General features: G+C 46.2%; 1 protein-coding gene across 4 annotated transcripts in view; it reads right to left on the reverse strand.

Moving 5' to 3' along the window:
• The window catches only part of PCTP (phosphatidylcholine transfer protein), a 182576-nt gene that overhangs the window by 6804 nt on the left and 161955 nt on the right, over window positions 1-13817 (reverse strand). For 3 of the 4 annotated variants that reach the window (XM_081161071.1, XM_081161072.1, XM_081161073.1), the window contains one exon: window positions 1349-1466. In XM_081161071.1, coding sequence (XP_081017197.1) covers window positions 1349-1391 — 43 coding nt within the window. In that variant the 5' untranslated portion in view covers window positions 1392-1466. Of the gene's footprint in view, window positions 1-1348; window positions 1467-13138; window positions 13332-13817 lie in introns of those variants that run through there. The other variant, XM_081161070.1, reaches the window with a different exon arrangement.

Here is a 13817-nt window from a genome sequence, read left to right on the forward strand (position 1 = left end):
TGGAGCAGACACCACAGTGTGACTGCTGATGAGAGTAACAAACATCAGAGGCTCTGCAACTGTCTCCCCAGAGTCAGGATGCCTTTGCTGGGACCATCACCGGAAAATGGATTCTGCTTGCTACCTGCTTTCTCACAATGCTCTCTCCCAACCTCAAGCCCCATGGGCATCTTACTGGCCACTTTCATATCATATGACTGCTGGGGAGATGGGGACAGAGAAAACATTTCTCCCTTGGACAGGTGAGTGTCACAATTCCCTCTAGATAGGAAGTGTATTTGAAAAGAGTAAGTGACCCACAACCATGACAAATGTCCACAGGAAATAAGCGGGTGATCCATGCTGAGCAGATGAGAGCCATCAGTAGGAAAGTGGAAATCTCGTTCCTATTCCTCTGGGGTTATTTATATGGTTATTTATAAGCCTGGGTCACCTGGTGACATCTTCACCGTGATATAGGAATCTGCCTGAGGATTCGGGTGATACAGACAAACACAGAGCCAAGAGATGGAGAAGTGATTCAAGTATTAGATGCAGCTCTCCTGGAAGCCAGAGCCCACAGAGTTTCCATTGCCCTGAACCTTTTCTTCACTGGCATTAGTTAGCTTTTTGTTACTTGCAACCAGGAGTCCGGGCCACAGTAAGGGTCTTGCACAGTTTGTGCGCCCCTTGGCAAGTCCGTAGTTCTGTTCCCCTGTGACCGAAGTGGCAGAGGTCTCTCCCAGCTCTACAGCAGGAGGATCCCCTGTTTAATACCTTTCATAACTGTGCATCATTCATAGTGTAAAATCTAAGATCTGCAGCCTGGCAGCCAGGCTAGGCCGTTGGGGATCTGAGCCATCTTCCCACCCTAGCTCCAGACTCTGCGACCAGATTGCTCACAATTTGTACATATCATGCTGTTTCATGCTTTCCTGACTTGGTTCATGCTCTTCTCTGGGCCTGGAATACCCTTACACCGCTCATCCCCTTGCCCTCACCTCCTCACATACAGTGTTCTTGTTGTTTATAAAACTTTCATTCAACTTCCAAAACAAAGCTTGGACACCACCTCCTCCAAGCAGCCTTCCATGACACATAGGTGTACAGATGACGACCAACTTACAGAGAGAACAAAGTAGCCCTCAGAACAAACTGGAGAGTGGACCTAAGAGTACATATACAAGGCGCAGGCCCAAGAAACAGCAGAGGCACATTTCAGCCCAGCACTTGAGGCTTTCATGCCAAAATTAAAAATGAAGCGGAAGAGAGTAGAAATTAAACCTGTTGCTTTATACTCAGTAGAATAAATAACAATAGATTCTACTTTCTAATTGATTTTTTAAAAAACACAGGAGGTGTTACTCACCTTTAACATATTGGTCCCACTGTTTTCTGTAGTCTAAGTCCATATAGACATCTGCGAGCAGAGCCGGCGGGCAATCCTCCAGGACGCCAAAGACTTTATACTCATAAAGTCCAGTCTGCTGTAGAAACAGAACAGGCAGAAACGACCTGTTGATTCCCACGTTGAGAGACAGCTGGACTGCACAGTGTGTGAAAAACAGCTGAGGCTGTGCGGTTCATGCCACACTATTTATTGGGCCTGTGGTCTTGGTGTAAGACAGTGATTTGAACGGGGCAGTAACAGCAGTGATGGAGAGAGGTCAATGATTTGGGGATATATACTGGAAATAATGCCAACAGCAACTGTAGTGGGGACAGATTGGCCGGGGGGGTGGGAGGGGGAAACAAAGAATTGAGGATAACACTTAGAACCTTTGCTTGAACCACCAGCCAAATGGGGAGTTCCATTTTCTAAGAAAGAAAACACTTGCGAAGAGGTAGTCTGTGGACTCTGGGGTAATCAAGAGTTCTGCCTTTGACTTTGAGAGGCTTATTAAACATCCAAGTGGGGGTGTCATATAGGCAGCTAGCGTTCAGGGGACAGGCTACTATTTTAGATATCCACAGGGCATAATGAAACTCAACACATTGTTTTATCAATTCCAAGACAGGATTTTTCAACACTGCTTCCTTTTTATATAAAGGACTTGCGCACAAAGGAATAAAAATGTGAAGAAATATCAGTTTCAGGTCATATTAGTCCCTTCTATTCAACATATATATATATATACGTATTTCTAGATTCCAAACTACATGAACCCTGCCTGCGAGGGTAGCTGGCTGGGGTTGGCCACACTACACATTTTCACTCTGTACAATGGCAGCTTGAAGCTCCTGAACCTCACCTTGTCTAACGGCTCTATGGTTAAGATTAAACCAATGGCCCTTGAATCCCAGGGCAAAAGCAAACCAACAGGAAGAAAGCCTTTTGATCGACTCAATTCCAGGCGCTAACACCATGCTGTTGGGTAACTGCATAAATGAAGCCATCCTCTTCGACACCGTGCCCGAAGCCAAGGGCATAAACACAGTGAATCTTTTTAGGTATCGTGAGGCTTCACGGGTCCCCTGGCTCAGGTGGCATAACCCAGGGGTAAACACTTCCCAGTTTAGGAACTGCAGGTACATGTGAAAGCACCTGGCAAGAGATGGGAGGTAAAACTGAAACTGGATTCAGAAGGATTTTCCAGCTCCAGAAGTACTGGCTTCATACCAAGGGCTTCCAGTCATCGAATGGCAAACTAGTAGATCGGAGCCCCTTAAGGATGCCCCAACGGAAGGACAGACCTCGGGAGAAGCCTGTCCCTCCTGGCCCCTCCCCACACTCCCACCTGGAAAGGTGGGGGGTTTCTACAGAGCTGGCCTTCACACCCGCACGGTTTTCATCACCTCTGCAAGAGAGACAATGAATTAGCTCCTTGTTCAGGAATCCTGCGGCCCCCTTTTTCCACACGTGCTGAGCTAAAGGGACAGTTATGTCCTGAGACAGTGATCTCCGCAGCCTGACCTGGGCTCCCTTAGGCTATCTGGGTAAATCAAGACAAACTGTTTCCTTCACCTGGTGCCTTTCCCCGTCCTGAATGTAACTAAGCCCTGGTGACCTCAGCCCCATACATCTCACAGAAAAGAAAACAGGCCCTGCAGGAAGAGGGACGTAGAAGGAGGTGATTTACGTGAACACTGAAGAATGACCTATTGTGGCAGCTTCCTTTCAACACGCCCCTCGCGGTAGAAGCGAGAGAGGCCAGGGCGCAGGAACACAGCTCGGTGACACCTTTCCTAGTCTATGGAGAAACTGTTCTTTTTGAGGGCTGGGTGGCCGCGCCCAATTTCTTGGGTCAGAGCACGTATTTCACCCATTATTTCTTCCAAAAAAGGATCTCGGCAAACATACTCACGTCTTTATTTGTCTTTTAAAAAAAAAAACTGAATAATTATAGAAATAATTCACATTCATTATAGGAAAATTGGAAAATGCCAAAGAAGAATAAAAAATAAATAAAAATGGCATGTGACCCCATAAGCCACGAATACCCATTGGTGATAGTCAACACATTTCTTTGAAGTAAATAAATACTTCTCTATGTTACAAAAATGGGAATGATACGGTATAAACAGCTTGTGTTCTTATTTTTAACAATATTATATTGAAGCTATGGAGAGAGCACACCTAATTTAATTGTTCTTTTAAGTTATTTCTGTTTCCAAATATTTTAACAAATATAAATACTGCTGGAATAATCTATTATTTGGTCCGTAATTCCAACTTTTTCATTAGGAAAGCTTCCTTAGAGATAAATTGTAGGGTAAGGGTATTAACATTTTAAGGTTCTTTATACTTTATATAGATTTTTAAGAAAGTTTATACCAGTTTATACTCTCCACAGTAGCAAAGGATCATCTCACCAGGATTGGGTACCATTGTTTGTACAATTTGATAGAAAAAAGTATAAATCTTAGCTTAATTTGGGCAAAGTTTTACCATTGACTGAGTTCCTTAAAATTAGAGATAGAAACTCTCTGTAACATCTGTTGCAGGTATGTTTCTAAGTTTACTAACATTTTAATAAATGACTTCAAATAAGCTTATTCAAAAGGTTCTTGGCTTTAAACCACAATGAATGGCTCCCTTTCTTTATCACACTGGAAAACACGCTGTATATTTGTCTAATGCTCCATTTACAGCACATTTAATTTCCTACACTTCAGAGAGTAAAAGAATTATTCAGTGGTAGAGAATCAGTCAATATCTAGCGTAGAATAGTTACCAGAAGAAGTAGGAGATATTCCTTTCTTGCTTGCTAAAGGGACCCCAGGGTGAACATGGTCAATAATATTGTAATAATGATGTATGATGTCAAATGGATACTAGACTTCTCAGGGTGATCACTTTGTAAGTTATCTAAATGTCTAATCACTGTGTTGTACACCTCAAAATAATACGTAGTATTGTATGTCAACTATAATTAAATTTTTTTTTAAGTTTAAAAAAACAAAAACTTTTTAAAAAAAGAAATGCATCACCGTTAAGAAAAAAAAGAACCCCTACGGCAATGTGCACAGCTAATAACTTCCCTGTCTCCAATGCAGGCACAGGTAGCCATGAAACCTCCATCCCATCTTGAATATGAATATTTGGAGCTGCAGCAGCTATTTTGTGATGAAGAGGTAACAAACATGAGGCAGCAGGGTAAAAAGATTCAAAGAGTCTTACTGATATCACTGATCAGTTAAACCAATGTCAGCAACTGTTGACCTCTGAATTACTTGTTAGGTGACAAAAATAAACTTCTTCTTAAGTCATCATTATTCCAGTTTTCTGTTACTTGCAGCTAAAAGCAATCCTAATTGATTCAAGTGACCCTTTCCAACAATGAATTTAACTTGAGTCCTGTGACCTGGGAAGACAGTGGAGCTTCAGAAATCCTCCTGCTCTTTGTGGTCCAGAAAAGAGCTTATTGTAAAGAACCACCACTCCCCATATGGATTAGGTAAGACTCACAGATGCCCTCCTGTCATAGGTAAACAAGACATAGACCCTCTGGATTCCCTTTCATTGCCTTATAAATGATTAGCTGAACGGCTTACCCCATTGAACAATGAGAACAATATAATTATTAATCAAACTTCTCTCCTTCCAGGCCCCTAAACGCTGGCCCACCCTCAGCCTGAGCCAGCATCCAGCCCCTCCTGAAAACAGACTGGCCTCGGGGTAGAATATTCTATGAGCTACTATCCAGTCACACCACCTTTCATCTCACTCCCCCACACTGTTTCCAGCCTTCTTTACTCCTCTTTACACATGAAAACCTCCTTTTGCCTAAATTTGGGGGCACTCACAGATCAATAGTCAAAGTGTTCTCCCTACTGCAATACTCCCTCCCCTGACTTTGCTATAATCCTTTTGAATAAAAGCCTCTCCTTAACAAAGTACAGATTTTCTTTTTGTTTGACATGAAAGTGTAAAAGCAAACTGACAGAATAGTGCTGATAAGACATGAACATTTACAGGGAAATACGATCATGGGTAAATGAATTAAAGCAGCACGGAAATATATAAACATTGCTAAAATGCATTGACAAGGAAGATAAGAGACAATGGGCCCTGTTAATGAACATTAAATAGAAGTGTATTTAAGTTTACGTAGAGATAGCTAAAACTTCACACATTCTGGTATAGAAAGTGCCACCTCCTTCCACTAAGTAATTCAGAGAAGAAAAAAAAATTATAATATTGCTGGGACCCACTACATCCTTAGTCCTGAAAAGAAATCAGGCTTGGGCCAGCTTTCCGGCCTGGGACGTGCTTCCTTTGGTGACCTGTAAGTTACTGCACCAGCTCCGGGCTCTGTATTTGAAGTTGTCCAGCCAATTTGACCTGCTATAAATTATTCCAATAATACTAGTAATTGTTTCTCTCAGCACAGTGCAGTTTCCAGTTTTATATTCATTATCTCATGGAATCTTTAACACAGCCCCATGATGGAGAAACACTGGTGTTGCCTTCCATTTTATATAAAGAAATGAAGCTCAGCGAGGCTAAATTATGTGCCTGAGTCCTACAGCTCCTACTGGGGACAGCCAGAAAGAGGGTGACGCCGGCCCCTCCTACTTCCCAAGACGTTTCCTTAGTTAGCTCTGCTCGGTCCAAACCACAGTCCCAGACCACATGCTAATGATTAAGGTAAAGAAGACTCATCGCATAGAATCTTCGAGCCAGAAGGGGCCCTAGGCCCTTATGGAAAAGCTGTCAGTGACTTGTGAAGCAGTCAGTCAACAACACTGTTGGTGGCGAAGCCTGGATGGGAAGCTGTTCCTTCCAGTCCCCAAGCCGGTGTTGCTGCCCCAGGCCACCCAGAGGGACCTCCCACTGAGACGCTCCCCGGAGCCCCTACGCCTGATGTTTGTCCAACAGGCCTCCAACTACCAGAAGAGATATTTTTCAGATGCTGCTTCTGGGGGGTTCAGAAAATGACCAGGAAAAGGGAGGGTCGGAGAAAGGATGATTATCACTTTCAACGGACTAGGGCCATGCTGTCTTTCCTTATATTATTCCCAAGAGTCATCTCAAAAACCTTGTAGACAGAAAATACGGCCTGGTGGTCACAGCCGGGGCTCAGAGTCACCTGCTGGCCTTGCTTTTCTCAGCAGCAACGTGGGTCTAATGAGAGTTTCTGCCTAAGGAAATGACTACGAGGATTAAATCACATCATTCTTCTAAAGTTCTTAACATAATTAGTCAGCATTAGATATCACTTTCATTAATAAGGTCAGTGTGAGGATCTTTTTCCAGATAGAAGAACTCAGGATTCAGAACCGCAGCATAAGGCACATTTTGGGGGAAATGAGTATCTACAGAGGACTTGCTCTAAGTGGGGGCGCTGTGCTTGATGATTAATACCCACGACAATCCTGTGACGTAAGCATGTTACTATCTCCACTTTGTAATGAAGAAAAGGAAGGGGGAGGCATGATTTGGCAACTTACTAGTTGGCAGACGTTGCTAAAATGACAGAGCAATTAGGTCCACCCAAGTACTGGGATGGCATTATATCCTAGGACCCAGAGTGTCCACATCCTTCCCCACAAGTCACCTCTCCTCTCAAAGGGATCCCAAGACCCAACGAAAATCAGAGTTTTCTGCTTTCTTAGTAGCCACCTCCCGTAATCCCCGTGCAGAAGCTGGTGAAAGACAGGGTGAGAACCCAAAGCTTGGTTTAGAACTAGAAACAGAAGTATGGGATCCTACTCGCCCCTCTCCCCACGTGCCCCCAAATCTAAATCTAAGGACCAGCACTCTCAGACTGCGTCACACCACACGCTGGTCCTGAGGGAGGTGAGGAGAAGGGGAGCTGAGGCTCTAACATAGCCACCCAGCTGTGGGTTCAGGAAACATGGAAAAGAAAAGAGGGGAGCAGGGAGGGGCGAGAGGGAGGGAGTGCGCATGAGCCAGTGCCTTGGTCTGTGGCAGAAAGCAGAGTGTCACACATGGGTGCTCAGCTTTAAGACACAGTGGCCCTACCCCCTAGTACAATATGGCTCAGTAAGTGCCCTGGGTGGAAAAAAATGATCATCAGTCACATTGCTAACTACTCTCCCTTAGAAGAGAGGCAGAGGGTGAAAGGAGATCAGCCCTGTAACCCGAAGTCAAGCAGCTCACTATACTAATCAGATGGCGACCCCACTTTGGAAAGGACAGTGGAGCCTCTCGCCCACTGAGGTCAAGCTGTTCTCATGGGAGTTAAATCTGGGCTTCCCCGCAAAAGGCCAACTTTTCTCTCGGCCCCGCCCGGCTACACACAGAGCGTTTCCAACAATGCCAAGCTTTCGGTCCTTTAGTAGGTAAACGGCACAGGAAGAACAGTCCCTGGGAAAGTACGGACTGCCCCTCACCACGCTCTTTGATTAGAAGGCCTATTAAGGACGAAAGCACAGGGCAGGCAGTGCCTTCTCCCGGCGCCAGGCAGTGAGACTCTAAGGCATAGGAGTCAAGCCATCAGTCAGATCTTTTCAGTCCAGCATTTCCTTGGTCTAAACCAAAGATGTGAGCCTCTGCGTGCTGGTTTCACACTGTCCCTTGCACTGTCGCCGTGTCTATTGGCATGGTAACTGGCATGGTAACGCAGGCCCGCAGCTCCTGCCAGGCCCGGCTGCAGATCACCGGGAAAGCTTTTGTGAGTGAGCCTCAGCCCTCCTCTGCCAGGGGAGCTTCTGGGCACAGCTCAGGGGACCGCATTCACTCGAAAGTGGCCACTCACTTAAAAATCAGGGAGAATGAATCACTGATTTTTAACTGCCTTTGTTTTAAGATAATTCTTTTTGATTCTCACTCTTACCTTTTAGCTTCCATTGCTTCTTATCTCGAGGTCACTCTCCTACCTCTTAATGTCAGAACCTTCCTGAGGACCATGCTAGCTTCTCATCAGTGGTTCTCAAAGTATGGTCCCTAGACCACTAGCTTCAGCATCACTTGGCAACTGGTTAGAAATAAAATGCAAGCACAGAGACAAAAGATGAGAAAAGAAAAGGAAAGGAAAAGAAAGGAAAGAAAAGGGGGAAGAAAAAGAAAATATATATAATGCTAATTCTCATACCCCACGCCAAACTTACTGAATCAGAAACTCTGGGAGTGGGGCTGTGACTCTAAATTTAACAGGCCCTGCAGGTGATTCTGATGTGTGCTCAAGTTTGAGAACCACTCTGTCATATATCATTTCATTCGATGATTATTGAGAGGTCAACAAATCCTAAAGGATAAGTATTATGCTTAGTTTGCAAATGAGAGAGCTGAGATAACTGAACAATATCACCTGCTAGTGAGTGGGGCCTGGCCCCTAGCTACTCTCCAACCCCAGCTTCACCCCAGTTCTGTGGCTTCCTGGCAATTCCTGAAAATCAAGGCGAGCACAACCTGGCTCAGGGACTTAGCACAAAGTGTTCCCATTACTGCAGTGGTTTAAAACCCAGCATGCTTATCTGAGTCTCCTGGGAAGCTTGAGCATTCAAAAACAAAAACAAAACAACAAAACATTTTATTTTAAAGCATTTCACACATACACAAAAGCAGAGAGAACAGAACAATCAACCCGTGCATGAAAGGGGAGTTTTTAGAAAGAACTGCCCAAGCCCCCCTTCCGATCAGTTTCCCCTGGGACTCGGGTAGGGCTTGGGGTCTGTGGTGCATTTCTCCCCCAGGTATTTGGATGACGCAGTGTCTCCCTTTACTTCTGCCTCCGTGGAGGTGCTTGCCAAACTCCCTCATCTGAAACACATCACATCACCCCCGGCAACCCCATCCCTCTTATCCCTTTACCCCACTTTACTTTCTAAGGAGCATTTTTTACCCGACATTTCATTATATACTGTGGGTTTATTCTTGTCCGTGAATGTTGTTTGTCGCTCAAGAAGCTAACTCATGGAAACAGCAGCTCCACCGCCCTGTTGGCCTGCCCATCTCCGGTGTCCGAGGGCAGCAGCCCGTGGGTGGTACTTGGTGAGCATCCCCTGGGTGAGTAAATGAGTAATAGTGGGACGGAGTGAGGACTCTAACCCAGGACCGTCTGCCTCCAAACCCACGCTCTTCCCGCGATCCCAAGGGGCAGCTCTGGACTAGCTCTGCTTGGCCTCCGCAAAGAGAATGAAGTTTTTGCCTGGAAGCAAGCTGCACATTTGGTACTGGGTTTGTCAAAGTAGGTGGTTCGTGCCTAGTTACTAGTTATGAGGTCTTGTGTGACGCCCTCTTGGTCTTCCTTCCACCCGTGAACTAGGAGGAGAAGCCTGTCCCCCCGCCCATCTTCCAGATTTGTTCCGCCGGATAATGAAACTTCCACGTGTTCCCGTGAAGACGGCAGGGTGGGAGGACACCGTGCTCACCTCCTCCCACGGCCACATCAAAATTACAGCTAAATTACACAACAGCCAACCTGGGTAACCATAGAAAGACTAGCTGAACACAAACCCTCTAACTAAGAATATAAAGAAGAAGCCACATCGACTCTGATGGGAAGGGAGGAGACACAAAATGGGCTGGAGGGATAGCTGCCATTGACCCTGTGTTGAGCCGCACGCCCCCCCCCCCCATGTGGTTTACAGGCACCATCTTTCCTATGTTGAGCCCTCCCCCCACAGCCCAATCTTAATCTACATTAGCCCGGTGAACTCCACTAGCTCCACCCTGTTGAATCTGTGAGACTCTGCCCAACCCAAATGGTCTGTCTACAGGTCCCAGGCAGGTGGTAGATGGGTGATAACCCCCGGGACATCAATGGATAGATTTTCCAGACAGAAAATCAACAAGGAAACAGCTACCTTAAATGACACAGTAGACCAGATAGATTTAATTGGTATTTTTAGAGCACTTCACCCCAAAGCAGCAGAACAGACATTCTTTTCAAGTGCACATGGAACACTTTCCAGGACAGACCCCATGTTAGGCCATAAAACAAGACTCAGTAAATTTAAGAAGATTGAAATTATATCAAGCATCTTATCCAATCACAATGATATAAAACTAGAAATCAATTCCAAGAAAAAAACTGAAAAACACACAAACACATGGAGGCTAAATAACATTAATACTAAACAATGAATGGGTTAACAATGAGATCAATGACAAAAGTCAAAAGATACCTTAAGACAAATGAAAATGAAAACATAACAACCCAAAATCTATGGGTGTTCATATGAAAAGATTTACTAACTAGAGATTAGAAGGAATCTCTTCCAGGGGGAAGGTAAAGGTTGGGAGTCAACCTGGAAAACAAATGAGGCTTTAGCAAGGTGGGCCAGGCAGCAAATGATGCTGGATAATGCTACAGACCGGTAAGGCTTCTAGAAAAGAGCTTGTATGTACCCTGACCCAATAGTGATAGGGGCACTTGTAATTTCCAAAGATTAAGCACCTGAATTAATATGAAATATAGTTATAATACTTATAAAATTGTAGAACACATATACTTATGTGAACAGGGATTTAAGTGGGGTTTTTTTCCTCAGGCTTCTTTCTCCTAGACCTTTATACCCTGCACTCCCCTTAATCCTGGACTAAAGCAATTAAGGGGGTGGCTGCAGCTGTGAACAATGGGTTATGATGTAAGACATCGCCAGGTGACCAAGATCAAGAGAATGGCTTCCAGGACTGCATGTAGCTGCATTCCGTTCCCAGCCTGAGTTTGCCCCATATAACCCTATCCCTCAGGCCACTCCTTAAGACAGGTTTTGAATGCTCGTATGCTCCCTGTCTTCTTGGTTGGCCAGCCTTCTCAATAAATGCCTTATATGATTCACCCCTGCCTCCATTAAGAATAGGGCCTCCACATTTTAATATAGATGGAGATCAAAATGGCCAGGGGCAATGGTCCTCCATCCAGGCTGCTGAGGCTCAAAGGCAAACCTATGGGAACCTTATGGCCCTCCAAACTTACAAAAGCTGTCTAATTTACATCAATATACCAGGTCTATCCTCAGCTCCAGAACAGGTGGAAATAAGACCTATGGTTAGTAGGGATAGGAACTGTTTTGAATACTGCTCATGTCCACAGGAGGGAAGTGGTCCCTGCTATATAACAATACATAACAGAAACAATACACAATACAAAGCCAGTCAGCTTATAGGTAATGGATACTATGGGATAAAAGGCACAAAAGCAAAAAAGCAAGGAACTATAGGGTAGGGGGAAGGGAGTGGGGGCATGGGTTGGCTAGAGGACAGGAGCTGTATGGATGCATCACGAGAGATAAAGCTGAAAATGTGAGTTAAGACCAAACTAGTTCAGGGTAACATACGGGTAACATTTGCCTTCTTTCAGAGAGGCAATATAGAAGCCTATTTATGACACAGGTCTGGAGCAAGACAGCTGAGTTCTGACCCCAGTTCAAATCTTGAACAATCAATCTTTCCATAGATTCGTTTCCATACAGGTAAAAAAAATTATAATCATAGCACCTTAATTAGGGTTGATGTGAGGATTAAGGACATCAGTACCTGCAAAGGCTTAAACAGTGCTTGGAACATAAGAAAGCATGAAACTTATTACAATAGTTACTATTAATTCTGCAATCAACAATGCCACTGAAATGGGAGTGATAAGATCACGGCCTCTGAGGTGGTTGAGTGGGCTGTAATGTGTAGGATGCAAGGCTGGGAAACTAGTTAACAGGTCACTGCAATTCTAGGTGACAGGTGCCATGCAAAGTGGCAAACATATAGGAAAGAAAAGGGAAGGGAAATGGGCCATAGGTCAGATATGTCTGAGCAATCGAATGGACAAAACTTGGCAAATGCCTGGATGTGGCTGGTACAGAAAAAACGGAATAATCAGAGAGAAGATAAATGGATTTTGTCTGAAAACATGTCCGTTTTTGTACCAAGGTAACTTGCAATTACACTAGGAAATTAATTCTATCTGCTCTAGGCCGTGAACTTGCTCACCTTGCTATACCCAAAGGTATATATAGCGAGACATCCAGAGCTCCTCCCTGCTCTGACACTATAATACTCTGGTCCTCTGCCAAGAAACCTCTATTTCATTTACCTCGCCTAAGGCTGACTTTTAACCTACTTGCCAAGAACTGCTATTAGGCAGAGCAACTGATGACAGGGCTCAGGTGCAATACGAGCCTTCCACCTGGATGGCTACCTGACTCCAAAGGCCTGCAGGAAAGCCTGGAGACTTGCTTAATAACCAACTCCATTCGCCCAAGGCCTTCAGTGAATCTTTTCCTCTGAAGCTTTAAACTCAAGTTATTAACTGCAACTTACAAGGAAAGGGGAAGCAGCCAAAAGAAGCAAGTCACTAAAATGGCCTGAGACGATAACAGGCCCGTCCTCAGCGACGCTCCTCGCCCCACACACCAGCCCCCCTGCACATCCAGTCTCTGAAAAGACCAGTCTCTTTTCCACCTATATCCAAACCCGAGAACATTCCTCATATGCACACACCCCGGAGGTGCATGAGGCTAAGAATCTGCAGACCCACGTTTTAACTGGACAGTGAACTTCTGACAAACCACACCCCCGTGGGGCCTGGGGCTTCACGCTGAATTCTGCTGACCTCCCCACTCCCTGCACAGGACAAAGTCGGCGGGAGGCACAGCCCCCCCTTCCTCAACCCCTCAACCACGCTCGCCCGTCCCAGCTCCAGAGGACCCGGCAGGTCCTGACTTCCGTGGCTGCAGCCCCTCGGTCCCCGCGGGGAGGCTGGCCCCGGAGCGCTGAGCCCCGCGGGCCTCCCGCAGGCCGGCCGGCCGCTACCTGGTCCAGCAGCCGGTAGATGCTGATGCCCAAGGTCTCCAGCAGCAGCTGCCACTCGGCCGCGGCCAGCGCGGGCTGCAGGAGCTCTGCACAGGCCTCGCGGAACTGCTCCTGGGAGAAGCCGCCGGCCATGGCAGGGTCCGTCCTTCCGCAGCCCGGCGCCTCCGCCTGCAGAGAGGCGGTCGGAGGGCCTGCTGCGGGTTCGGGGGCGGGGCGGGGCGGGGCGGGGCGCAGGGGGCGGAAGGGCGGCCCCGCGTGATTGGCTGGGAACAGAGAAGTGAGCGAGGGGAAGGCGGGACTTAGTGGGGAGGCGGGGTCGAGGGGAGGGGCGGGGCCAAGAAGGGGCGGGCCTAGCGAAGTGGGCGGAGCTTAGCCAGAGCTGAGCTGGGCTGAGCAAAAAGGTACAAGGAGAGAAACTGGATTTGAGCTAGGGAGAGATGGAGGGGCCGGGGCAATGGGGGCGTCTTATCTATAGACGGAAGGAAGAAGGAAGACGCCAGTGTCATCTCAGAGACATCCCCTCAGTAGCAGCCCAGCCCACACCCCTCCCCTCCCCAGGGGATGGGGGGGATAAATGGGGGAAACAATGGGACATCAGTAATGCTTTGAACAATAGAGATAAAATGTAATTGTAAAACAAAATAAACTGTGTGCTATGTAAAAAATAATAATAATAGCT

The sequence above is a fragment of the Miniopterus schreibersii genome (assembly GCF_964146895.1).
Source record: "Miniopterus schreibersii genome assembly, chromosome: 16".
NCBI lineage: Eukaryota > Metazoa > Chordata > Mammalia > Chiroptera > Miniopteridae > Miniopterus > Miniopterus schreibersii.